General features: G+C 38.2%; 3 protein-coding genes across 4 annotated transcripts; 2 read left to right on the top strand and 1 right to left on the bottom strand.

Annotated features, from left to right (window-relative positions):
- Window positions 1-6,496: 6,496 nt before the first annotated feature.
- On the top strand, window positions 6,497-10,562 carry LOC130733591 (phosphoinositide phospholipase C 6-like). Of its 2 annotated transcripts, none has more exons than XM_057585811.1 (9): window positions 6,497-7,037; window positions 7,930-8,126; window positions 8,266-8,401; window positions 8,488-8,712; window positions 8,802-9,022; window positions 9,134-9,251; window positions 9,779-9,931; window positions 9,999-10,085; window positions 10,158-10,562. In XM_057585811.1, exons 1-9 carry the CDS (start codon window positions 6,666-6,668, stop codon window positions 10,449-10,451), a joined length of 1,803 nt encoding a protein of 600 aa, XP_057441794.1. In that variant the 5' UTR covers window positions 6,497-6,665; the 3' UTR covers window positions 10,452-10,562. The 2 variants fall into 2 exon arrangements, with proteins under 2 accessions (XP_057441794.1, XP_057441796.1); XM_057585813.1 differs by having other exon boundaries at window positions 6,900-7,037; window positions 7,979-8,126.
- A 4,426-nt stretch (window positions 10,563-14,988) lies between these two features.
- Window positions 14,989-19,572, top strand: LOC130733590 (phosphoinositide phospholipase C 2-like). Its single transcript, XM_057585810.1, has 9 exons — window positions 14,989-15,504; window positions 16,228-16,424; window positions 16,831-16,966; window positions 17,048-17,290; window positions 17,387-17,619; window positions 18,001-18,118; window positions 18,531-18,683; window positions 18,760-18,846; window positions 19,043-19,572. Exons 1-9 carry the CDS (start codon window positions 15,199-15,201, stop codon window positions 19,334-19,336), a joined length of 1,767 nt encoding a protein of 588 aa, XP_057441793.1. The 5' UTR covers window positions 14,989-15,198; the 3' UTR covers window positions 19,337-19,572.
- Window positions 19,573-22,827: 3,255 nt separating this feature from the next.
- LOC130733589 (putative serine/threonine-protein kinase-like protein CCR3) lies at window positions 22,828-25,785 on the bottom strand. The gene has a single exon (XM_057585809.1). It carries the CDS (start codon window positions 25,525-25,527, stop codon window positions 23,131-23,133), a length of 2,397 nt encoding a protein of 798 aa, XP_057441792.1. The 5' UTR covers window positions 25,528-25,785; the 3' UTR covers window positions 22,828-23,130.
- Window positions 25,786-26,180: the final 395 nt, after the last annotated feature.

Raw genomic sequence — 26,180 nt, 5'->3', positions numbered from 1 at the left:
GCTGAATCGCCTTACATTTATCTGGGTTTATCTCTATTCCTCTAGATGTGATCATGAATCCCAAAAACTTGCCACCCTGAACACCAAAAGAGCATTTCTCCGGGTTGAGGCGCATATTGTGCTTCCTTATCTCGCCAAATGCTTCCCCCAGATCTTGATGATGGTCCAAACCACGTACCGATTTAACAATCATATCATCAACGTAAACCTCCATATTTCTTCCCACCTGCCCAGCAAAAACCCTATCCATCAACCTTTGGTAGGTCGCCCCAGCGTTCTTTAGTCCAAACGGCATGGTGCGATAGCAATAATTGACTCTGGCGGTCATGAAAGCCGTTTTGTCCTCGTCTGCCGGGTGCATGCGGATCTGATGATAGCCAGAATAAGCGTCCATCAAGCTAAGGAGTTCGTTGCCCGAGGCACCATCAACGAGGCTATCAATGCTGGGAAGGGGATACGAATCTTTTGGACATGCTTTGTTTAAGTCTGTGTAATCTACACACATTCGCCACTTCCCGTTCGCCTTCTTCACCATTACGACGTTCGCCAACCACGTCGGATACTTCACTTCCCTGATGAACTCTGCCGCCAGCAACTTGTCAACTTCCTGTTGAACCGCCTTTCCCCTGTCTCCTCCCAAGCGCCGCCTGAGTTGTGAAACAGGCTTGACACTTGGATTCAATGCTAGTCGATGGCAGATGAAGTTTGGATCAATTCCAGGCATGTCTTTGCAGCTCCAAGCAAACAAATCTAAGTTCTCCCCAAGCAGCTTTGTCAGGCGCGTCTCCTGCTCTTCTGTCAGTCTGGTCCCAATCTTCAAAGTGCGATCGCCAAACTTTAGCGCCTTCGTTTCTTCAATTGGCGTGGGCCTGTTTACCCGCCCCTCGCCACGTGGGTCAAGATTTTCATCCGAAGCTTCAATTTCATAACATCTATGACCGACCAACGCACTCTTCTTGCCATACAAGTTAAGGCAATTATTGTAACACTCCCTCGCCATCTTCTGGTCCACCTTCAGCTTTCCAACATTTCCACTGCTTAGCGGATACTTGACCGCCAAGTGGGCTGTTGAAATTACAGCACAAAGGCGATTCAATGTATTTCGCCCAATGATGACGTTGTAAGACGCCACCACCTGGAGAACCAGATACCTTACCTTCAAAACCCTGGCACACTCATCTTCCCCGAATATTGTGTCTAGATCAATGTATCCTCGCACCATCACTTGCTCCCCCGCGAAACCTACCAAGGTTCCCGCATATGGAGTCAGATCACTGTCAGTTAGTCCCAACTTGTCGAATGCATCGCCATAGATAATATCAGCCGAACTACCCTGATCCAGGAGTACCCTTCTAACGTTGAAACTGTTCATCCTTAACTGCACTACGATCGGGTCATCCTTATGAGGCTTTATCCCCTCAAAGTCTGCCATCGAGATTGTTATATCAGGGTGTACGAATCCAAAAGCGACCTCACGAACGGAATTAACCGCACGAACATGGCGTTTCCGCGCCGCATGGGTGTTGCCACCGCCGCCAAATCCTCCAGCGATGGTGTTTATGGTCCCGACGGGCGGTCCTGAGTGTTGAGCGAACGTGTCATCAGCTCCTCTTGTGGCGATAGCCGCTGATTCTTGCTTTTTCTTGCCCTTAGTGTCCACTCGCTCCTCCTCTCGCTTATGCGTTTTGTTGTGATCGCCGTTGTTGCGCCACTGGCCTTGGCGATTTCCTTGATATCCCGCCCGAATCAACTTATCAATTTCCCGCTGCAAAGTCCAGCAGTCGTCTGTGCTGTGCCCGGCGGACCGATGGAATTCACACCACTTCTTGGGATTGGCGTCCCGTGATTGATACTTAGGGGCCTCTGGCTCATCCACTAGATTTACGCCCCTCGCCTCACGGAGCATATCCGTTAATTCAGTATTCATTACCATGTCAGCTTCCTCCCGCTGGCGATGGGACTTGGATTGCCATGGCCGGCGCTGTTCATAGTCATCACGCCGTGGATACAACTGCTCCTTGGTCGGCCTCAATGCCGGCTTCCCTTTATCTTGCCTTTGCTGCTTGCCATCCCCCTTATCTTCGCCATTCTTATCTTTTTTCGCGCGCTTGGGCGACGTGTCGCCCTTTTCCAGCTTTGCGCGCTTTCTTTTGAAAGCGTCGTCCTCCTCATCAAGAATATAAGTGCTGGCGCGAGCACGCATCTCCTCCATCGAACGCGCCGGCTTACGTGTCAATTTGCTGTTCAACCCTCCCGGTAGCAAACCGTTTTTAAATGCTAGAGCACAAGCTCGAGGCTCCTCGTCCTCAACCTTGACCGACGCTGCGCCGTACCTTGCCATGTACTCTTTCAGTGACTCTCCTTCTTGCTGGAGAATATTATATAGGTCATTGATCGTCACCGGTTGATTCTTATTCGCCGAAAATTGCACTAGAAACTTTGATGAGAAGTCTCTGAAATTCGAAATCGATCCGCGCGGCAAAGTTGTGAACCACGCCATCGCCGTCGATTTGAACGTCGATGGAAACATCCTGCACTTCACCGCATCTGACGCCGCAATTATCACCATCTTCGTATTGAAATACAGAAGATGATCCTTCGGATCGGAATCTCCGCTGTAAGAATCCAGAACTAACGTTTTCATATTATCCGGAATCGCCACACTCTCGACATCCTCCGAGAACGGACGGAACTCAGCCACGGAATCTGCTTCTCTGCTTCCATCGTCCCGCTGCTCGCGACGGTAGAAATCCAACTGAGCTTGTAGATGCTCATTCCTCTGCTGGATGTTGCCAATGCTGCGCATCAGATGGCGCCATTGCTCCTGTGTCACCGCCGGCTGTTGCTCCGGAGCAGGTGAATTCTCCGGTGAGCGCTCCAGAGATCCAACCTGTGAAGGCGATGGAGGAGGTGGTGGTGATGGAGGAGGAGAAGGCGGCTGTACTCCCGCCGTTCGTACCGGAGAATCCAGGATCACACGATGAGGCCGTCGAGGCGGCGAAATTCGCTGTCGCACCGGTGAATGATGCTGCCTCCTGCGTCGAGTCTCCATCCAAACCAAGAACGATGCAAACTCGATCGGAAAACGAACACCGGTTACAGAATCAAAATCAAAAGTCCAGAGAATTGCCTAATCACAAACAGAGATAACTTCCTGCACAATCAATCCACGTGAATGGGAGTAGAAAGTTTACAGTCCCCACAGACGGCGCCAAATGTTCTTGCAATGAACATTGATGAAAGGTATAGTACCTAGAGAGTTGAGAATTGCGCTAGAGAGAGAATGCTGAATTTCATGTATGATTTCATCGAATCAGCAAAAAGTCCCTTACAATTGGTAACTACCTCCTATTTATAGAGCTTGGGTACTACCTATTGGGCCAATTGGGCCTCCGAGATCAAGGCCCAATTTTAAGGCCAGGGCCTCGCCACAGGGCGGGCTACATGCTGGGCGTTGCCCCTCTAGGGGCTCGCCTAGTCCAGTTTCCAAACATGGACTAATTTTCATAACAATGAAAACCAGATGCTGATTTCTCATTGCTGAGAATGACTTATCATGCTATGCTGCAAATTCCTATTATATATTGTTCTAAGCTGCTAAAGGTGAAGAATATGTTAACTAAAAATGGACCATTATAAAACAAAGGAGGATGTATATCCTAGATGAATGATATCTACAATTCATTCAAACTGAAAACTCATAAATAGGTTCACATATTTAAATTTCTCTCCTTTTTGTTATATAAAGGGACTTAACGATATCCATGTTTTAGCTCTGACCTTGGCAAACATGTTTGCCCAGCAAAGTCACCTTTTGTCTTATCTTTGTCCCTGACTTGTATCAGAAACAAAGTAAGCTCTGAAACACTCAAATGGAATTCAAACTCTTCATCCCACACTGGAAACCAGTTGTCCATGATTACCTTTATTTTCTTTTTTGCAATATCAGCACTTCAGCAGACATTCCAAAAATATAGACATGTCAGACAAATTGATGAAAGCGTGCATCATTGATACATACGACATAACTCTTCTATCTCTAGCTATGATTTGGTGAAAATTACTTCAAAGGGAATGGAATAACATCACAAGTTGAAAGAATAAGGTTATGTATGAATATTTGTTGATATCCATGCAAACAGACGTTAGCATACATTTCTAAGTCAAAAAGTGAAATAACTCTTCTTGTAGATTAAGATGAAAATCCGTTTTCACTAAATTGGTATCCAAATAGACACCGAGAGATTATAAAATCCATGTGCATTGCACATGAATCATGAAAGGGTAGTTGTAATGGAGATAATAACATTCATGATAACAACTTTACAAAACATCAAATTCATTAGTAAAATATCACTTATGCTATGTTCCTTCTAAATTCTAAGTGCATGTTTCGAAACTCTTTAACAATTGACTCTAAAGTTAGAATTGATTATGAAGAGAAGCTTCAGTCCATAGCTTTCTGATTTTAGAATTGATTATGGTAAGAGAAAAGTTGATTCAAACATGTTATAAATACCGAGAACAATTGTAACAAAATCAGTATCCAACTGACCTTTGTGTAAAAATCTGGAGGAGAGAACTTATCAAAGTGTGTAGGAATGAAATCTAAGCTCCACCCATGACCCATGTATACTTTTACCTGTTATGGGACATGACAAGGTTACCTTATGATGCCACCGCAAAAATGAATTTCCCATGTAGTGTTGAGTGATATTTGTTTTACCTTAGTGTCTTTTTCATTAGCAGTATCCTTGAAAAAGACATGTTAAATCAAATTGATTATGATAATTTAATAAATGATTTTGTTCTCAAAAAGCTTGAAAAATAGATTTTACGTAAAAAGTTTGAATAAATAAATATTTTTTTAGGTAAAAAAACCTCATTTTAAAGTTTATTTTAGACTTCATTTAGTGTTTGCCCGATCCTAACCTTTTCTCCACACTATACCAAACGACCAAACTCTCAATTATCCCTATAAGGCCAACCTGAGAAAAAAAGATGGTTGCGATAGGGTGGAACCTCTTGAACCTGTATAAAAGTCTTATATTGAAAGGATGTTCCAATATCTTTTAATCTCTTTTCAACAAATTGTGCTTTCAAAAAAAAAACTTGCAGTTTAGCTATTATCTATTAAAATAAATTAAGGTGTCTTTAAATGTGTGTAAATGTATCTTAAAGGGAGGTCAGATGAAACATTAGACTATACTTATTTTGTCGTAGTTTGAATGTTTTTCTTATGGCTTAATTGCACATTTGCTCCCTCATCTTTTACCATTGTGCAAGTCTCTCTCATGTTTAAAATGAGCGAATTTCCTCCCTCATGTTTCAATTTGTGAAAATTTTGTAATCGTTAGCTTTCCATCCAATTGTCAACGACGGTTGCTATTTTCACCCCCTTTTTTACTATCTGCACCACCTACACTAAATTAAAAAAAATTAAATTTATTCTCTCTTCTTCTCTTCCAAAATAACCTAGCCGGCAGCCGCCACTCTCCTTCCACACCCATGGCTTCACCACTGAACCATCCTTGTCCTTCCTGACCTCGTTTTCATTTTCACCCAACCGCACACCACCACTCCCTTCTTCCTCCTCCATAAACTGTGCCACCACCATGCTCTTTTCTGATCGTGCCGCCACCACCACTACCACTACGTTCCTATGATTCTAGTATGCCACCACCACACATCTCTGCAGCCGCCTCTTCTTCTCCGGAGCACCCCGACCGCACTACGCCTTCTCTCTCGCGAATTCTTATTCTAGTGTGGCTATTCGCACACTCTGTCTCCGACATCACCACTCACTCTATTCCTGTAGTTGCTACCAGGTCCAGGACCGCTGCTCATTGTCGTTTTCGCGCGTCAATTCTAGCTCCACTGCTTGTTGTTCGTCATTCATGTAGTTTTGTTTTTCTAATTTTTGTATTGTGACGTGACTTTAGGGCTCAAATATGAATACTAATATGTTCAAATGATACTCCCACTATTCCCTTTTGTAAGACATAGTTTTACATTTTTCATGTTCTTAAAGATAAGACTTTTTATAATAATCCAGTAAAAAGTATTGTGCTCTTCTATATATACTCATCACATTAATTGCGTGTTTTCAATTCCAAAATTTTAATTATCACCGACCATTAATTATCACATACCAATTAATTACTAGTGACATAAAGTGACAAATGGTAGATATGAAAAATGTATGCATTTTTTTAAAATCAATAGGCTAATTAGACACATTTAGTGCTTCCTTAATAAGCGCAATTTTTTATATTATATCTTATAAAAAGGACCAGAGAGAGTAAAACCAATGTCGTCATCGAAGACCTAAATAGAGGTTTAGCCCACGACGGTTGGACTGGTTGGTCGGAATTGGCCGTGGTGGTTGGCCAAAGATGACCGTGGTGATCCGGACATTGATGTGATGATGGTGTTAAAGTGAGAATGATATAAAAGCTTTGGGTGAATCTGCAATTACCAAAAATACCAAAATATGTAAGACCGATCCCGCTTCAAACGCATTCCATATCTAGCTTTGTCTCTCAAAACCTCTCTGAACTCAAAACTTTCATCCATTCATTCATTCATTTTCTAACTCTCTCTCTCTGTTCATCGTTTCTCTGTAAAATCAATGTTTCATAGAACCAACACCTTCAATTTCAACCATGACGACCACATTCTCGTACAACTACAAAATGTTCAAATGCTTCAACAGAAAATTCTCCGTCACGGAGCAGGCACCGCCGCCGGACGTCAAGGAAGCCTTCTCCGAATTCTCCGCCGGCGGAGGCACCTTCATGTCCGCTGACCAGCTTCGGCGGTTCCTGGTGGAGCACCAGCGCGAACCGGATTGCACTGCAGAGGAATCGAACCGGATCGTCGAGAATGTCTCGCAATCGGGGAAACGGAATGAGGGAAACGATGACACCGCCGATTGCATCTCCGGTGGGGCTTGTAGTAGCGGACAGGGACTCACCCTTGATGAGTTCTTCCATTTCTTGTTCATTGATGATTTCAACGGTCCCCTGAAATCTCAGGTGTGTCCCTTTCTCTCTACACTCTTGTTTATTTTCCCAGAAAATGTGGTAAAATGGATGAGAAATTGTTATCGTTTTGCTCATAATTTAATGATTCTGTTTGATATGCAATGTTTCAGACTTTCAGTATCAATTAAGAAACATAGCAAATTTTATCATCTGATTTTGATGCATTGCTTTGTTACTGCACATGACATGAGAGCATTTCTTTGTATGCATATATTGTGTGTAAGAGTGCCTAAAGTTTAATCATCAATACACTTATGTTTGTGAAAGCTAGGTATTGGAGATGAAACAAGAAAACTTAGTGTATAGTATAGTAGAAGGGGTTACAAATTCGTTGACTACAACAACAATAACAACAACAACAAAAGCCTTATCCCACTAAGTGAGGTCGGCTATATGAATCATACTACGCAATTGAGCTCGATCAAAAACTAAATTATGAGGGATACTATTGATAATGAGATCATCTTTAACAATATTTTCCCATGTTCTTTTTGGTCTCCCTCTACCTCTCTTAGCGGGACTAAAAACCATGTTATCAACCCTTCTCACTGGTGCTCCATAGGACTTCTTTGTACATGTCCATACCACCTTAACCGGTTTTCCGTCAGCTTCTCCACGATAGGCGTCACTCCAATATCTTCTCTAATCTGTTCATTGTGTATCTTATTCTTTCTAGTGTGCCCACTCATCCATCTTAACATTCTCATTTCTGTTACTCCAACTTTTCTCTCATGTTGTCCCGTTAAAGCCCCGATATTCGCTACCATAGAGTATAGGAGATCTTATAGCGGTTCGGTAACGTTGAAAAAAATATAAAGTTTAAAGTTAATGTTGTTGAAATTGTTTTAAGTCCCTTCCTGACTATATGAATATGTCATGCCAGGTACATCATGATATGAATGCTCCGTTGTCACATTATTTCATATATACAGGGCACAATTCCTATCTGACCGGGAATCAGCTGAGCAGCGGGTGCAGTGATGTGCCTATCATGAAAGCTTTGCAAGGAGGTGTGCGAGTAATTGAACTTGATTTATGGCCAAATTCAACGAAAGATGATATCATTGTACTTCATGGAAGGTGCTGACCCAGAGTTCAATCTTGTGTAGCCGGATAACAATTTTCTTTTTATGTTTTCTGACCTTTCAGTTTTTTAAGATATTGATGTTGCAACTTTATATATCCATTTGCTACAGAACATTTTTGTGAAATATTGCAGGACACTTACCACTCCTGTCTCACTCATACAATGTTTGAAGTCCATAAAAGAGCATGCTTTTGTTAAATCTCGATACCCAGTCATTATAACTCTAGAAGATCATCTTACACCGGATCTTCAAGCTAAAGTTGCAGAGGTAAGCTTCCATCATCACTTCCCCTCTACTTCAAGCCCCTATTTTTTTGTGTATTGAATGCAAGGTTAAAATCTTCTTATTTGTAGATGACAACTCAAATATTTGGAGATATGCTCTATTATCCTCATACAGATCTTCTGACGGAATTTCCCACACCAGAATCACTGAAAGATCGAATTCTTATCTCAACAAAACCACCAAAAGAATATCTTGACGCCAAGCAGTTTAAGGACAGTGACACTGAAAGGGATTCGGCGGAAGAAGGATCATCATCGCCTGGCCTTATCAATGAAGTTGAAGCTGATAACAGGGTGAAGAAAGAAACATATTCTTTTATCAATTTTGATTCCATTTTTATAAGCTCTGGATGCTTATGTAATCTTCCTCCCTGACTTGATAGTTCAATGGAAGTGATCAATATGAGGAAGCTATCAATGCTCGTGATAAAAAACCCGACCAGCAGGGTGCACCTGAGTACAAACGTTTGATTACAATCAATGCTGGGAAGCCGAAGGGCAATGTAAGGGACCATCTAAAAATTGCTGGGGACGTCAAGCGTCTAAGCTTGAGCGAACAGGAACTTGAGAAGGCTTCTGCCACTTATGGAGCCGATATTGTTAGGTATTTCGGTATTTCTCAAACATTCAAACCTACTTAGTACGTAGTAGTGATAACTACAAATAATATAGTTGATAACCTTCCAGCTAAGATGGTTGCATTTTATGCTTGCAGGTTTACACAGAAGAATATTCTCAGGGTGTATCCAAAGGGAACGCGTGTAACCTCTTCAAATTACAGGCCACATATAGGGTGGATGTATGGAGCTCAGATGGTCGCATTTAACATGCAGGTCAGTCACTCATGACCAAGGCAGTTTTTCAAAATGAAAGGTTTTATGGAAAATAAGGACTGGATTTGCTGCCCTCAAAATATGGTGTAGTCAGCGAATCAGAACCATTGAATGAAGATCGGGCAGTCTAAACTAAATTGTGACAAATTAGAATTCAAACTTGAACTCCAAATCTGAGCAACCGATCTCCATTAAATGATTACAATTTGATGACTTACCTGACTGAACCAAAACCAAATCCAGAAAGGAATCAAGCGTGGCCATATCTTCGGCTATTTTATTCGTGGAGCAAAATCTTAAATGCATATTGGACTAATATTTGTACGTTGATGTGGCCTCATTCATTTAATTCTATGCTATACATGAATTTAGTGGCAGAGCAACAATCTGTGTTAATGCTGTATTCATTTTCTTCATCATTATGTTCCATAGGAAAAAATTCTGATATGCTATAATTTATTGGCCCTGCTTTTTTGTTCAATGCATCCTTTGGTACTAGGATTTTAACATGTGTTTTTCTTTACCAGGGGCATGGAAAATCACTCTGGTACATGCAAGGGATGTTTAGAGCAAATGGAGGGTGTGGTTATGTGAAAAAACCTGCATTTCTGATGGAAAAAGGCCCGCATAATGAGGTTTTTGATCCTAAAAGAGTATTGCCTGTAAAGAAAACATTAAAGGTGAGATATTATTTGAGTAGGAAATCAATTGGTTTGGTTACATCTTCTGAAATTCTCTCCTGTCCAGGTGAAAGTATATATGGGAAACGGGTGGAGCTCAGATTTCAGCAAAACACACTTTGATACGTTCTCTCCACCGGACTTTTACACAAAGGTGAGTTGGATAGTATTGTTAATGTTCCAAGTTAGGATATTCTACATAGCTTTCAATCAATTTGTATTACAGGTTTATATTATTGGAGTACCAGCTGATAAATCCAAGAAGAAGACCAAGATAATTCAAGATAACTGGTTTCCCGTCTGGGACGAAGAGTTTGATTTTCCCTTAACCGTTCCAGAACTAGCTTTGCTTCGGATTGAAGTTCGAGAGTATGATAAGCATGAAAAGGATGACTTTGGCGGCCAAACATGTCTGCCGGTCTCTGAGCTAAGATCCGGGTTCCGGGCAGTCCCTCTATATGATCGAAAGGGAGAGAAATTAAAATCTGTAAAGCTTTTAATGCGGTTCCAGTTCGCATAAACTTGTTAAGCATGGTTAGTTGAGAAAACAGAATGAAACTATCATTATTCACATTACTGGAAATTGATTGTACAATGTGTTTATATAGTAGAATGAATAGCTAATTCATAATGGCAAGTTACTCATAACAAAATAACTAACTTCATGAACCAAGCAACTAACCAATTTATGAGCTGACTAACTAATCTACATGCATGTCATAAAAGAACTAACTAAAAGGGCTTAGCCATCTAGCCTTGTAATTTGGCCTCATATATGTCTAGGTAGTTTTCCTTTTTTGAGTTTTGTCTTGTGTCTCTGGAACATCAAGAAGATTGTTGTAACTGTAGATTTAACTTCAGAGTTCAGATGTTATATATCTTCACCTTCAACCCAACAAAAGCAGTATTAAGAACTTCAAATGTTGTAACAGGGTGTTTAGATCTAATGCATATAGCATGTGAGTTTTAATGTTTATGCTGCTGATGCATGATCTGAGACCAGAAAGCCAAAATATGGACTTGAATTTGGGGTGTTAACAAAAAAAAAATCCTTAAGATAGCATTAAAGACAAGCTCTTCTATAATGCTTTGATTGGAAAAGGAAAAAATCAATCATAGAAGAAATATGCATGAATAATTGAATATAGTTCTTTATCAGACATGAAGGAGTGGTAGTTGGGCAGAGAACATAAGAATTAATGCCCTTATACACAGACCACATAAATACACCCACTTTTGAGTTTTGACCTCCACAAAACCAAAAAACCCCACAAGGGTGTATGGGGGTGGTCTACACTGTTATGTGCTCTGTTATCTTTTTGGTAACAATTAAGATGTGCTTCAACTGCACATGAGCTTAGAAGGGCAAGAAATAAAACTCGGTTAAATTTGACGTAAGAATCAATCTTCATTTTTAAATACCTCAAGCATCTCAATCTCACTCATCCATGTTATTTTTATTTCCATCTTATTTTTTCCTATTATATCCATCTCTTATCCCGTAATTAATCTCTTTTTTCCATTCTTAACTAGATCTCCTGTCCTAACAGTGAGACGAGAAATTAGTATCACAATTATTAGTTATATGGATATCTGGTCAGTGGTTAACACTGAAAAAGTTATATATCTTTGAACATGTGTTAGGGTGCGTACATCCCAAGGAATGTTTACCTATGTTTTTTTCTAAATAATTAATAAGTAAATACACTGAACAAGAGCTGAGCCAGTTTAACTTTGGTGAAGATACTTATCTACAATTTAATGGTTCAACCATTGTCAAAATGTGGTTAAACTAGTAATAATTATGTATATTTTCAAAAACAATTAAATGTATATTTTTAAACTTTTATATAATTATGCAATAATTTAAAATGAAAAATATAAAAAAGAATTGTTAAATTTAAGACAAGTTCAAGCCAATTCAGACTAGTTCAATAGCATCTATATGGACTCTGATTTTGACTAGTTCAAGCCGATTCACACATTGTAAAGACTCTGGTTTTCTGTATATATCTTTATTTGTGTGCAGTTTATCTTGCTGAAGCACGAGTTCTTGTGCAACAAGATTAGGAAGTGAGTTTCCAACACAACCCCAGAGTCTTCAAGTTCAACTGACTAGCGGGTACGTTAGCTAGAATGGAGCTTAATTAGAGAGATGGAAGAGTTGAAAACTTGGAACAACTAATTTTAGTTTTTTCTGTTTCTGTTTGTTTGTTGCTTTTGACTTTCCAATCTAAAAAATTAAAATTGAAAAATAGACGTGTACATACAAGGTCACAAGCTTTGCTTTGCTGAGGTCACCGTTAACTACTCCATTAAAACCAATTAAGTAGGAAGATAGAAAATGTTTGCTTTCAACTCCATAATTGTTCAAGTTGTGGATCGATCAATATTCCACCAAGTACTTGAAGAATTATTGAGACGTCGTTATTACAATAATAGCTTTTCAAAATATACCATGCATGATGCATCACATGCTAATACGTGCCAATACATAAAGTTGTTTTACTTATCCATATATCCATGTGTTAATAGATAAAGTTATCCACGTTGACACTTTTTATAACCGGATGGTTGAATTTCTTTTTTTTTTTACTCGGAGAGGTTCTTGTCATTCCATAATTGAAAGATTAATATTGTAAGCTTTCAAATACAATGAGATGTTGATGACACAACACACAAGTTCGGAGTGTGGGTTATGAGATGCTGGTGCGTGAAGAAAATGGAGCTCTTTTAGCCTTTAAATCTTCCGTTGACATTTATCATATATGTTTTCATGTGGTAGTTGAGGTGGCGAATTAAGGTATATTGTGACCCATTTATGCGAATATAATTATGGTATTAAACACCACTCTAAATAGTAAAGTAACCTAAATAATTAAAGTAATTTGTGTTCATCGACCGCCACTAAATGTTAAGTTTTTTTTTTAACGTCACTAAATGTTAACTTAAGAAAAGAAGATCGAGTTTATGATTTGACAAGTTTTGATAGCCACTAATTCATAGGCGATTAACAAATTAAACGCAAACCACCTTATATCTAGCAAAACCGAACTTAGAAATAATATTTATTCGTTGAAAGTTAATATTCATTACATTAATTGTATAAATGATTGTGTATCAGGGGAACTTTGAGCCGGTCAGAAGGGATCCAAACCAAACTCAGCTCACGTCGGAAGAGTGAGATATCTGAACATGATCAGTTGATATGTCATAGCCAATAAATATGTTGAGTTCAACAAGCAAATCACTTAATTAATTAGAAAATCATTCGTCTAGATATAGTATCTCCTTATTAATTTATGAATCTTTTGATTATCTCTAACAACTCAGTGCCTGTTTGGTTTTCAGTTAGGCGAATGTGAAAGCACATTTACTCAACCCAACAAATGCATTCCGTTGGCTGAATGTGCATTGAAAATCATGATCTCGAATTCCAATGCTTCAAACGGACTTCCTAACTGAAAACTAAACATGCACTTAGCCTACTCAACCAACCGAACTTGAGATTATAATCTTAACCATTGAAAAAAAACTAAGTACTATTTTTGTTCTTTTACTTTACTCTATAAACTGAGCTATTAATTCAAGGAAGGCAAATTCGTTAGATCTATCCTTGGAGAGGTGAAAATGAATTAGCATTGTGTTTATCAATGGCCATTCATGGAGAGCATGTGTACAGCCAAAACCGACACCACAGTCAAATTTAATACTCTGTGGCCTGTGGGACGGCCTCACGTTTTCCACGTTATTTCTTAAGCTAACCCACCATTAGTACTCCAACTTTTTCAATTTATTTATAAACAACAAAGATACGCAGGCCACACTTACACTACGGGAGTTGGGTTTGGAGTCCCACCCCTTAGGCTTTGCACCCCACTAAAACAGATACGGAATTTAAATTTCCGTATCAATACGGAAAATAAAATTCCGTATCTGTTTTAGTATATAATGAGTGGTTGAAAATGTGACACGCATGCTTAAATACAGTACGGAATTTTAAGTTCCGTATTTAATATGGAGAATACGGAACTTTAAATTCCGTATTTGATAAAGTGGGGTGCCAAGCCCCATAGGTGGGGTGTCAAACCCAACTCCCTTACACTATCCACCTTGAGAAACTTACTTTTGTGCCTATCTTTTTTACCATCATAAATGTCAAGTTTTTATTTTCTTTTTTTAGTATTTCATAAGCGGTAATTGTGAAACTTATTCCTCACCACACTGCCAAGCACTATATAGTAGGAAATTGATTAATGATTTTTTTCATTAGCAAGAGTTGAAAATTAATCTCTAAACAACGGAAAAATGAATATTAAATGTGATTGATACTTTTGCTGTGCTCTATGAAGAAAATAAAGCAAACGTAAATGAAGAAGATTATTAATTAAAAATTTGAGAATGTAAATTTTTGTCATAAAATATAGTATTAATGTCATTTTTTTTTAAAGGTAATGTCATTAATTAAAACTATATGGTTTTTAATAAACATTAATATTTTTACATTTTTCAACCTGGTTAGATAACTCAAGTAGTAAGAACTAAGTGACATATGAGTGGAAGATGACAAACTCAAGAAATCAATCTCTGATGAGTGTAATTCATATTTTCAGTGTAAAAAAATCAAAAAAGTAAGAACAATAATATTTTTTATACGACTTCATCGATCTAATTGTACTACTCATTCTTATTTATCTTTATATATTAGTTTCTTCCTAATACAACATCTCCAAAATAGACGATCACACAATATGTCTAACATTTGCCTATAAAAAAACAACATAAATATCAGTGTGTTGTGTGACTACTCTTACAACAAGTCTATATACTCTACTTATTATATGAACCACAAATCTTATATAATGTGTCAACATGTACTATTTGAACTAAAACAACTCACGATTCATTATAAAAGAAACAACTCATGATTATTCTATATTTTTGTTTTTATTGCTTTATATATATATATATAGTAACTTTTTAGATATGCTTACATAGATCCAGAAATACAGATGTAATAAAAGTGACTGTAATAAATATTTTACAGAAAGCAATTGAAGAACAGCAGACACCAAATTTATACAAGAATCTCTCTCATAATCATAACTCATACAACATGTTTATGCAACAATTGGAATTCAGATCATTGCATAGCCATAGACTATAGAGGTTCCATTGCTGGACCCACCTTGACCTTTCACACTCTGTTGTTGTAGACAAAAACAAACTCTGTGATCTCCAACATCACCACCACCATCATCATCAACATGTCGAAACAGACTTACAGTGTCTGCTTCTGCTGGCGGCGGCGGTTCAAGCTAGCTCTGGCGGAGGCGCCACCGGAGATCAAGACCCTTTTCGATCAGTACTCAGAGAATGAGCTCATGACAGCTTCACAGCTTCAAAGATTCTTAGTTGAGGTGCAGAGGCAAGAGAAGGCCACTGAAGAGGAAGCACAAGCCATCATCGATAGCTTCAAGCATTTCCATCGAAAGGGTCATGGTCTCAACCTTGAAACTTTCTTCAAGTACCTTTTTGGTGACAGCAACCCTCCTCTTGTTCCTTCTCTTGGGGTAAAAAGAAAATGGAATTTTTAGCTTTTTGCATTTTTTTTCTATCTGAATCGTTGACCCTTGTAGTTTTTTCACTTGTTTGAGTCAATGAGATTCTGGATTTGGCATTTCCATTTGGGGTGTTCTTCTTTTTGGAAAGGATTTTTTTACCAGATTGATTATCACTTTACCATTTTGCCTTTCATTTTCTAACCATTTTTGTTTTGTATATGCACTCATGTGACTTTTAAATTGTTCTGAAGTTTTAGCTTTTAGCATTATGCATGAATTTGGAATAGTTGATAATGTCAATCTGAACTGAATTTACAGTAATTCATCTTTGAATTTATTCTGAAGCCAAAGTCAATTATGGAGAGAAGCTTCTTTGAGTAACTTCTCTGTTTCAAAATTGATTCTCATGAAATAGAAGCTGATCCAAACCCTGTACTTTTGGACTTACCCAAAAAAGGCCTTTACCTTTAGTAACTTACTGCATTTTGTTTGTGCCCATTGAGAATTAGGATTAGGACTTTAACTGAAGTCACACATTCCTTCTTTTGGAAAAGACATGGCATTGCAGGGAATGTGATTTTTTTTGTTTCCTGTTTCATCATATACCATATGGCATCACTTTGTCTTCTTGGGATGCCATTACTTTTTAGTTTCTATGCTTATATTGCTGTAGATTGTCTTTACACTTTGCACTGATCAGTGTGATTTGTGAAATTATTTCTTCTATTCCAGGTGCACCATGATATGACTTTACCCATGTCTCATTACTTCATATATACTGGCCATAATTCCTATCTAACTGGGAATCAGCTGAGCAGCGACTGCAGTGACATCCCCATCGTAAACGCACTGAAGAGAGGTGTGAGGGTGATTGAATTGGACTTATGGCCTAATGCATCAAAGGATAATGTCGATGTTCTTCACGGAAGGTAAGTTCACTGGTTGAATGATATGTTAACTTCTCCCTGATCTCCCTTTTCTACTTCCATTTTCATTAGTGATCAGGAAGAAGTGAAAGAAATAAGTTTAACAGTTTCAAAAATTGTTGTTTATTTCAGTTATAATTTTCTGCTCTGATTCTCTGCCCTGAGTGCAAGCATGAATGGTCTTAAGAAAACAATTTTGCAAAGGAAATAGTTCTTTAACAATTCTCTGTATTTTCTTTGATATTATCTTGCCAAGATGAGTTGGAGTAAAAAGGTGGCAAATAGTAGTAGTTTCTTTGCAATCAGGCATAGCAGGCTGAATCAAGAAATTGCTTTCTAGTAAAAAGGTAGCAAATTGTAGTAGTTTCTTCGAAATATAGTTATTTACATTTCTATTATTTTATTACAGGACATTGACTACTCCGGTAGAACTCATCAGATGTTTGAGGTCTATTAAGGAACATGCATTTGTTGCATCAGAATTTCCAGTTGTAATAACCTTCGAAGACCACCTTACTCCAGATCTTCAGGCTAAAGTGGCTGAGGTTAGTTGTTATATCATGGAGTTTTAATGGGATTCAAAATGCTTACCTTCTTATAGTTCAAAATTTTGTCCAACGTTTTAGATGGTTACTCAAACATTTGGAGACATATTATTTTCTCCTAGCTCAGAAAGCGTGAAGGAATTTCATTCTCCTGAATCACTTAAAAGGAGGATTATTATATCAACCAAACCACCAAAGGAGTACCTTGAGTCAAAAGAAAAGGAAAAAGGGGATGATTCTCTTCAGGGAAACCCTTCAGGTGATGAAGAAGCTTGGGGGAAGGAAGTCCCAAGCTTGAGAAGTGGTTCCATATCTGATTACAAGGTCTGAGACTAAATCAATCCTTTGTATAAATGGCCGTGTCATTTATTTCTTTTTAAGGGAGATTCGTTAACTGACACTCTGGTTTGTCATTTTTAGGAAATTGATGCGGATAAAGAAGATATTAATGATGAGCAAGATCTAGAAGAAGCAGATAAATCACATCATAATGTAGCTCCGGAATATAGACGTTTAATTACCATTCAAGCTGGGAAGCCTAAAGGTGGATTAGAGGCATGGTTCAAAGTCGATCCTGATAAAAGGACTCGTTTAAGTTTAAGTGAGCAACAGCTTGAAAAGGCTGTTTTAACTTATGGAAAAGAAATTGTCAGGTATGTTTCTAGTCAGTTCTTTTAAGGGTGACCGCCCTCAGAGTGAATGAAAAGACATCCAAGAACTCTTTATTGTCATGAAACTTTCAGTAAATTTGATTGTTATATACTGCGCCGGATTTTGATTTTCTGGCTCTCTTGATGCTGCACTGCATCAGTGTCTTATACATATTTACCTGCATTAATAGGTGGCTGACTTAACACCTTGCTTAACACAGTTTCTGATTTCATTAGAGATGTCTAATGCTGTTTTGCTTTCTGCACTTCTGTTGACTATTTTTCCCCTTGTATGATGTTTTACTGTGGTTTGTATAAATCTGTGTGTGCGCGTGCGTGCAAATGAAATGAGATATTCTGAGGGTGTGTCTGTGTGTGTTACAGGTTTACTCAGCGGAATATAATGAGGGTGTATCCGAAAGGCACTCGCATTGACTCGTCAAATTTTAACCCATTAATTGGGTGGATGCATGGAGCTCAAATGGTTGCATTTAACATGCAGGTTTCTATGTCTTACTCTTCTAAATTTCTTCCTCTCTCCCAGTCTTTCATTTTATGTTATTCCTGTTTCAATATTTTCTCTATTTAGGATTATTTTTATTTGTACTTTCAACTTTTTTGGTTGAGTTCTTTCTTCTTTGAGATATAATAATAAACCTTTGACATCGGCAATGCGGTGGTTGAAATATGGGGCAGTCCTGGTTGAGCATGATTTTTTATTTTTTGAATTTCTTAGATGATGCGTATTATTGACTGCTGCTACTTTTCCATATCTTGGGATGAGGTTTTAATTCACACTTCTTTCAGCGGTTATTGCTATTGCACACGTTTGATATATCAATTCTTGCAGTGTGTTGTCGATTATGATATTGCTTGATATTTATCAGTTCTCACTGTGGTTGGTGTCATGGCAGGGGCATGGTAGATCACTTTGGTTGATGCATGGAATGTTCAGAGCCAATGGACGGTGCGGTTATGTTAAAAAACCAGATTTTCTACTAAGTACTGGTCCAGATAATGAGGTCTTCGATCCAAAAGCTAAGTTACCTGTGAAGATCACTTTGAAGGTAAGGATTTTACTTACCATCAGCATTATCATAGTGTCCCTAGTTTGATACCAACAAGGTTCATGCTTATTCTTAGGTGACTGTGTATATGGGAGAAGGATGGTATTATGATTTCAAGCATACACACTTTGATAAATACTCACCTCCAGACTTCTACACAAGAGTAAGTTAAGATGATCCACTAAATCAATTCTTAACATGTTTGGCTCAGTTTATATTTTCTCAGAATCAATTTTCGCTCCCAGAAACTACTTACAAAAACTTCTCCCTATAATTAATTTTGACATGAAAATCAATTGTTGAATGATTTTCTAAACCTGATATACTCATTTGAATTGGATTTACAAACTCTTATGCAGGTGGGGATTGCTGGTGTCCCTAATGATACCATAATGAGAAAAACTAAGGCAATAGAGGATAGTTGGCTACCTTCATGGAATGAGGTATTTGAGTTCCCGCTTACAGTTCCGGAATTGGCGCTGCTTCGCATAGAAGTTCATGAGTATGACATGTCTGAAAAGGATGACTTTGGTGGGCAAACATGCCTACCAGTGTGGGAGCTAAGAAGTGGCATTCGAGCAGTTCCCTTGCACAGCCATAAGGGAGACAAATACAACTCTGTAAAGCTTCTTATGCGCTTTGAATTTTATTGATTGTGAATGCTTTTTTTCTACATTATGTACAGTGCATGTTTGGAAATCCGTCTGTGGTTGAAAGAAGCTTCTGTGAGTAGCTTCTAGGTGCCATAATTGATTTTGAGGAAAGAAAAACTATAAACATGCTAAGATATGCTAGTAAGAGTTTGAATTTAGTAGCTGGATGGTATGATGAATGGTGCTTGTTGAAAAGTACTCAGAAATAAAATGTTCTGTGTGTGATTTTGTTGTAAGGCTTGTCAGTATATACTTCCTTAAGTGTTTTGGAGTCTTGAAGTGTTTGCTAATGTTATCATTAAGTGGGATTAGGCTATCCAAGGAAAATAATGTGAATAAATTTTACCTTCTGTTTGATATAATTAATTGAGATTAATTTCTATGCACCGACTGTGTAAATAAGTTTTACACCATCATTCAATCACATCCCTCCATTTTGTTAGCTCATAATTAATTTTGAATTTAATAAATATCTAAAATAGAAAATGGAAGGTTGTGATTGAATGATTGTGTAAAACTTTTTACACCGTCGGTGCATAGAAATTAATCTCTAATTAATTTTGAGAGTTAAGTTTAATGATATGTTAAAGTTTAAAAAACTGAACGTTTCAATAAAATAAAGTATAGTTAGAGGTAAAGTTACTAAAACATTCTATACCAAAAGTATGTATGAAATTACTTTTTCTATTCCGAAAAAAAAAACATTTTCTATACCCAATTTTATGTGAATTAAAAACACTTCTATTTATATGGAAAATTCACAAATAGGATGAAAAAGTTATTGAAAAGCACTGAAAGTGTAAATTTAGGGTTAGAATATATCAATTCTCATTGACGAGAATTGTTTTTAGAGGATTATATTGATTTTTTGAAATCTGTCTACTTCATAATTAACTAGAAATTGGCACAGGCCTCAAAATTAGAGAGTAAAAGAAGCGGTCTCAGGAGACCCATCTTCAATCCACACACGAATGAGTAGGCATTTCTAGTCAAAAAGTATGCAATCATATTACCATATCGTCTAACAAAAGATAAAGACACAAAATCAACGAATGACATAACCGAACATAAGTATGAGCCACCATCAGGAGATTTCTTCCACCTTTGGAAGAGCTGAAGACAATCTGTCTCAAAACACACTGAGTGAAAGCCAAGCTAAGAAGTCGAGGTGATTGCCAACCAAAACACCAAAGTTTCAACTACAACAGCCAGCCAATTGTGTCATATTGACATTTAACAATTAACTTAGATTAGAGAGATGATTTTAGTTCCAAAATAAACTACATAAATTTTAAGAAAGTAGCTCTAGAAATTTCTTGTCCCATAAGCATATCATATATATATATTACTTCACTTTCAACTCACTATTACTCATATTTACCAATGCCAATTTTACTAAAATCAATTCTATTCAAAATTGATATTGACGACATTGATCCGAGCACACACATTCCTTGTGTTTTCTAGTTCCTTAATGATATATGTGAAGATACCATTAAAAATTAAGATAATGAAGATGAGTACTATTAATACTCTCTTTTAAACATTCTCCAAATCATTTTCTATTATTTTTTTTTAAAGTCAATACATTTGCTCACTTTTTAAAAGTGTGTTGGTTTTTATTTTTCAATAAATAAACAAATCACATGAAGAGTGTTTGTAGGATTTCTATAAAAATATAATTACTTCCTACTACTACTACTAATAATAATAATAATAATATTGTTTTTGTGGCCTAAACAGTAAATGGAAATTCTCAGCCATTGAAACGTTATGAACTCAGAGTTTAGATTTTTAATTAATTTTAAAAAATCGCATTAATGATTTAGAAAAATTGGTATGAAAATTTACCGGGTTCAATTACATCTCCATATTTATACAATTTTTTCTATGTTCTTTATTTGTTTCTAAATATAACCACTCTCACATTTTCCCCCTTTATGTTGACTTCTATCACCAGTATCCTAATTTTCCTTACTGTGTTCGAACATCATATTAATGAATCAATTAATTAATAAAAGAATTGTCATATCTTGTCACCATTCAAATGAATAATAGGAAAATGTTAGCTATATATACGAATTTTAGTGACATCCAATAGACATAATTGCCGCTATTGTTTGCAGCCTGCCACTAGATATATTAATGGGATGTCAGCTGAAACTTATATGTACACGTATCATCCCTCTGATTATATTACACAAAAAAAACCCATAAAACAGTGTTGGGTTGGGTATACTATTTCCTTGACCTATTAGCATTCATGTCTTAAGTAAATACACAAAAGGAGTTGTCTCAGTGGCCATTAATTACATAGGACACACTCATGATCACCATCAAGGCCCCAACATATTATTCCAATTCACAAATTCGAAACCCATTAGGCTTATGGGCCCTTAAGTCTTAGCATGTACCAGAATTTGCATGTGTTTCATAAATTTTGAGCCAGAGGCACAGTTCCACATTTGATTTGTGCAGAGAAAAAATCATGTTGAATGGTTTCATTCACAAAAAAACTCAAATTGTCCCAGACTGAGTCCTCAAAATGTTACTCAAATATTGAATGTGAATCATTACTCATGAACCCGTCCGTCACTGAGCTGATGTGTGTGAATAGAAGGATTAACATTATCTAGTGTTGAAACTTCACATGACATTATCATGATAAAAGTTTATGTTTTTCTTTTACAACACAAGTGGTTAGTTCAAGGGATACTGATTCATCTTAAGTAATATCTCGGGTTTGATTTTTGTATAGAGAGAAAAAAACTCTCGCTAACAGAGTTAAACATAACTGTATTAAAAAATAGTAAAAAGGTCATTAACCAACCCACTTCTTAAATTGGCTCCTTTGCCTATAGTCAAACTTAAACCAATCATAGTAGTCAGCAAAGTCTTTCAAGTAATGTCAAAAATAACTACACTGGTCTATGTTTGATGGGGACCATGCTTAGAAAGATTTTCAAGAAGGAAAAGGATTCATTATGGTGCAAGTGGGGTCAATCTCAACTACTCTAACAATCAGCAACTAGAATGAGGGCGCGCACTATTGTGTTTTCATGCTCTAAAAGCCAATCTTTGTTCACACTCTTCCCCCAACCCTTCTTTCACACACTAGTCAAATTTGCAGTACACTTGATCAGGAAATCCTCATTTAAATGATTCTAGAGTCAGAATTAATCCTGGAGATAAACTTCTGCAAACAGCTTTTTAATATCATAATTGGTTGTGAAGAAATATAAGTTGATCCAAACATGCTACTATGTAGCTTCCTTGTCAGAGTATGACCAATCAAAACATTCTCCTCCCCCATGATAAATGTCACAATAAAATGCTCAAAGCACCTTCACGGTTGAGCTGCTAAGGCCTAAGTACTCTAATCTAAACGGTAGCAAGAGCATCAAGTACAATGCCTTAACTTGTAGTCTATATCAAAGGACAAAGAGAAGTTGAAAAAGTTTGTGTACTTGTACACACAAACACATCTATTGATCACAAATGATGCTTTAACCTGTTATGTAATATGCAAGGCATATAAAAATTGCAGGGTGTAAATTCCATGTGAAAAGTAAAGGCTAGCCAAAAGTAAACTCCAAAAGAAAAATCTGTAAACCATCAATTTTACTGGCTGCTAGTGTTTCGCAAAATTCTACACTACAGCCTCAATGTTAGAACTTAAAAAGAGATTCCTAGTCCAAGAGTATACCCCATATAATTTATCAGAAAGAATCTATAAAAATCAGGAAACATTTTCAATTTTGTTTCCCTTTCCCTTCCAGGGTTTGTATACCATATCAGTCAGATACAATAGAGAGTGAAGCGCTGGAAATGCTGCCATGGCTACTATCACAGAGAGACAAAGCGCGCTCCAAATTTGCCACAATGTCAGAAATTGTTGGCCTATCCTTCCCTTCCAAATTCACACAATGCATAGCAGTATAGGCCACAAGCTCCACTGCTTCTGTTTCATTCAGCTCCGGCGGAGCGACCCGGGGATCCAAGATTTTCGCCAATTCCCCGGTCATGATCACAGGCACTGCAAAGTCCACCACACTCACTGGGGTGTCTCCATTCTCACCATTCCTGAATATAGCCCTCTTTCCTGTTAACAGTTCCAGCAAAACCACTCCAAGCCCATAGACATCACTCTTTGATGTCAACACATTTAGACCATAATATTCAGGATCAATGTATCCAACTGTTCCGGCCGCCTTCATCGGCTGGTAGTCGTGATCAGATTCCGGACTCATCAATGATAATCCGAAATCAGACACTCTTGCTGTCCAATTTCCGTCAATGAGAATGTTGGAGGACTTGATATCTCTGTGAATAATGGATGGAACTGCATAGTTGTGGAGGTACTCAATTCCTCGCGAAGCATCCAGCGCGACCTTGATCCTCATTTTCCATTTATTCAACACACTGCTGTTCTTGTCCACATTGTCTTTGCTATGCAAATGATCATACAGTGCCCCATTCTTCATGAACTCATAGACTAAGAGCCTTTCATCTTTTTCATCACAGAACCCAACTAGCCTAACCAAGTGCTTGTGGTGAAGCCGAGACAAGAATTCCAATTCTGACTCAAATGCACTCTCTTTCTCTTGAAACATCTTCTTGGTACAGGTTTCACCCCTTTTGATCGCCACTTCGCGGCCGTCAGCAAGCTTGCCTTTATACACAACACCATAGCTTCCAGAACCAATCTTGTTCTCTAGTGAGAAACTGTCAGTGGCTGCAGCAAGCTCAGCCAGGGTGAACTCCTCTGCCCTGTCAGGATGTTTTGTTGATGAAGTTCCGCTCCTCTGCCGCCGCATTATCCTTGAACCTTGACGCCGAATGGTGGATGATCTTGAAGGTGGACTATGATGTGAACCAGCCCCACCATTCAAACTTCCACCTCTAGTGATTCTTGGTTGGACAGAATTGTGGATTTTCCTATCTCCAAAACACACACCAGTCCACAAGCAATAAAGTACTGTGCAAATTCCAGCCACACCTCCCACTGATCCAACAATTGCAAACACCAACAAGCCCCTTGTCAAGGTCTTTGATGCCCTCACCCCCGGCGGTGGCGGTATCCCTGGCGGCTCCGGCCCTGGCATTTGAGGCCAACAAGGCTGTGGCTTGCAAATGTTACCAGAGCCGGAACACAAGGATTGAGACTGTGGATAAATACCACATTCACTACATGAGGATTGAACACAAGGCCCTGGAAGAATTGGAGCCAAGGGAAGCTTAGAACCTGAACCAGAATCATTAGACCAACCAGGGCCCCAACAAATAACAGAGAAATTGTCTGTTGTCAATCCACAAGTGAAATTCAACCCAGAAACAATGATCTCAAAGGAAACACCTTTTGTGACACTAACATTGAACAATCCTCTACCACCCCAACAAACAACAGAACCATTTGATCTCATAATAGCACAACTATGTTCAGCTCCTAATGCTAACCCAGAATACTCAAAAGACCCTCCATGAGGAACATCAATTTGACCAAAACTGTTATTTCCTCTACAAACTAAAAACCCAGTTGAATTCAACCCACAAACATGAAATTCCCCAGAAACAAGACTCACCATTGACATATTCTTGAACGCATTCTCCATCTTTCTCGCAGAAGCCACATTCCCCCAACACCGAACGCGAGAATCGCTCTTCAAAATCCCGCAGGAAAATCCAGACCCGGATGTGATAGACGAAAACCGCTCCGAGCCAGAAGTCAAATTGAACTGCTCATTGATTCTCCAGCACGACACGCTCCCAACGCCGACGACGGTGGCACAGACCTGGGTGTCACCGACGGCGAGATTCTCGAATAAAACAGTGCCATTGTTGTTGTAGTAGAGCCTCTTCACTTCAAAGCTCGTGCCGTCGGAGACGGCGGTGTCCCAGCATAGGAGGCTGTAGTTGCCGGACCGGAGACCGCAGAAGTAGCTCCTCCCGCCGGAGATCGAGGAAAACGAGACATTCGGCTCCGCGGCGATGGTCTGGCCGCGGTGGTAGCACTCAATGCGCCGCTCCGGCTTCCCCGTCACTACTCCGCAGACGGTGGCGGAGGAGTCGACGACGGCGAGGGTGGTGCCGGAGCCAAAAGCAGAGCATGACGGCAATGCAGAGAGGAGAAAAACGACGGCGGAGAGAGTGAAGAAGGTGATTGCAACGAAGGAGGGTGAATTGTCCTTCATCTTCGTGATGGGTAGCAACAGTTTCTTCTCCTCTGCTTCATTGGCAGAGGGAGAGAGAGAGAGAGAGAGAGAGAGAGTTGAAGAGTGTCAATGTTTGAAACAGAGTCCTATGTATGATGAAGCGAAAACTTTTCAGGTTGTTTTCCTATGAATTTTGTTGCGGCTTCAGATAACATAGCATAACATGATAACAACAAGCTTTTGAAGCTTCTGAAGCAGCTTTTGCTTTTGGTCAAATTTTCATTCAAAAATATTCCAAATTTTTAATTTCTTGACTAGGAAAGTTGTTTCAGGTAACGTATATATAAGAATGAATATGAACAGAAAGTTAATTAATAGGGCATGCTTTTTTTTTGTGAAATAAATGCAAAGCGTGGCAGTAAATATTTTGAATTAATTAGAGAAAGAAGTTCTTCTTGCCTTTTGTGAAATAAAGGTAATTTTGAATATCCAAAAATAAAAACAAATATAGTTTAGATAGAATTGCATATTTATTAATATTCCATGTTTGGATTTTTCCTACAAAACCATTTTTGTATATTAACTTATGTTTATTTCAAAATTATGTTGCTTATGTATTTAAGTTTGTTTTTGTACCAAAAAAAATCTATTTAATTTTTTTTTTACAAAAATACGCAAATAATTAACTATTT

Source organism: Lotus japonicus, chromosome 1 (genome assembly GCF_012489685.1).
Source record: "Lotus japonicus ecotype B-129 chromosome 1, LjGifu_v1.2".
NCBI classification, from domain to species: domain Eukaryota; kingdom Viridiplantae; phylum Streptophyta; class Magnoliopsida; order Fabales; family Fabaceae; genus Lotus; species Lotus japonicus.
This window is presented reverse-complemented; position numbering and strand designations above follow the sequence as displayed.

Bases quoted from the DNA above. Each gene is read 5' to 3' on its own strand.
- LOC130733589 (XM_057585809.1), bottom strand. From the start codon at position 25,527: ATGAAGGACAATTCACCCTCCTTCGTTGCAATCACCTTCTTCACTCTC.
- LOC130733590 (XM_057585810.1), top strand. From the start codon at position 15,199: ATGTCGAAACAGACTTACAGTGTCTGCTTCTGCTGGCGGCGGCGGTTC. The intron at 17,620-18,000 runs GTATGTTTCTAG...TGTGTGTTACAG, and splicing joins TATGGAAAAGAAATTGTCAG to GTTTACTCAGCGGAATATAA. The intron at 18,847-19,042 runs GTAAGTTAAGAT...ACTCTTATGCAG, and splicing joins CTCCAGACTTCTACACAAGA to GTGGGGATTGCTGGTGTCCC.
- LOC130733591 (XM_057585811.1), top strand. From the start codon at position 6,666: ATGACGACCACATTCTCGTACAACTACAAAATGTTCAAATGCTTCAAC. The intron at 8,402-8,487 runs GTAAGCTTCCAT...TCTTATTTGTAG, and splicing joins TTCAAGCTAAAGTTGCAGAG to ATGACAACTCAAATATTTGG. The intron at 9,252-9,778 runs GTCAGTCACTCA...TTTCTTTACCAG, and splicing joins TGGTCGCATTTAACATGCAG to GGGCATGGAAAATCACTCTG.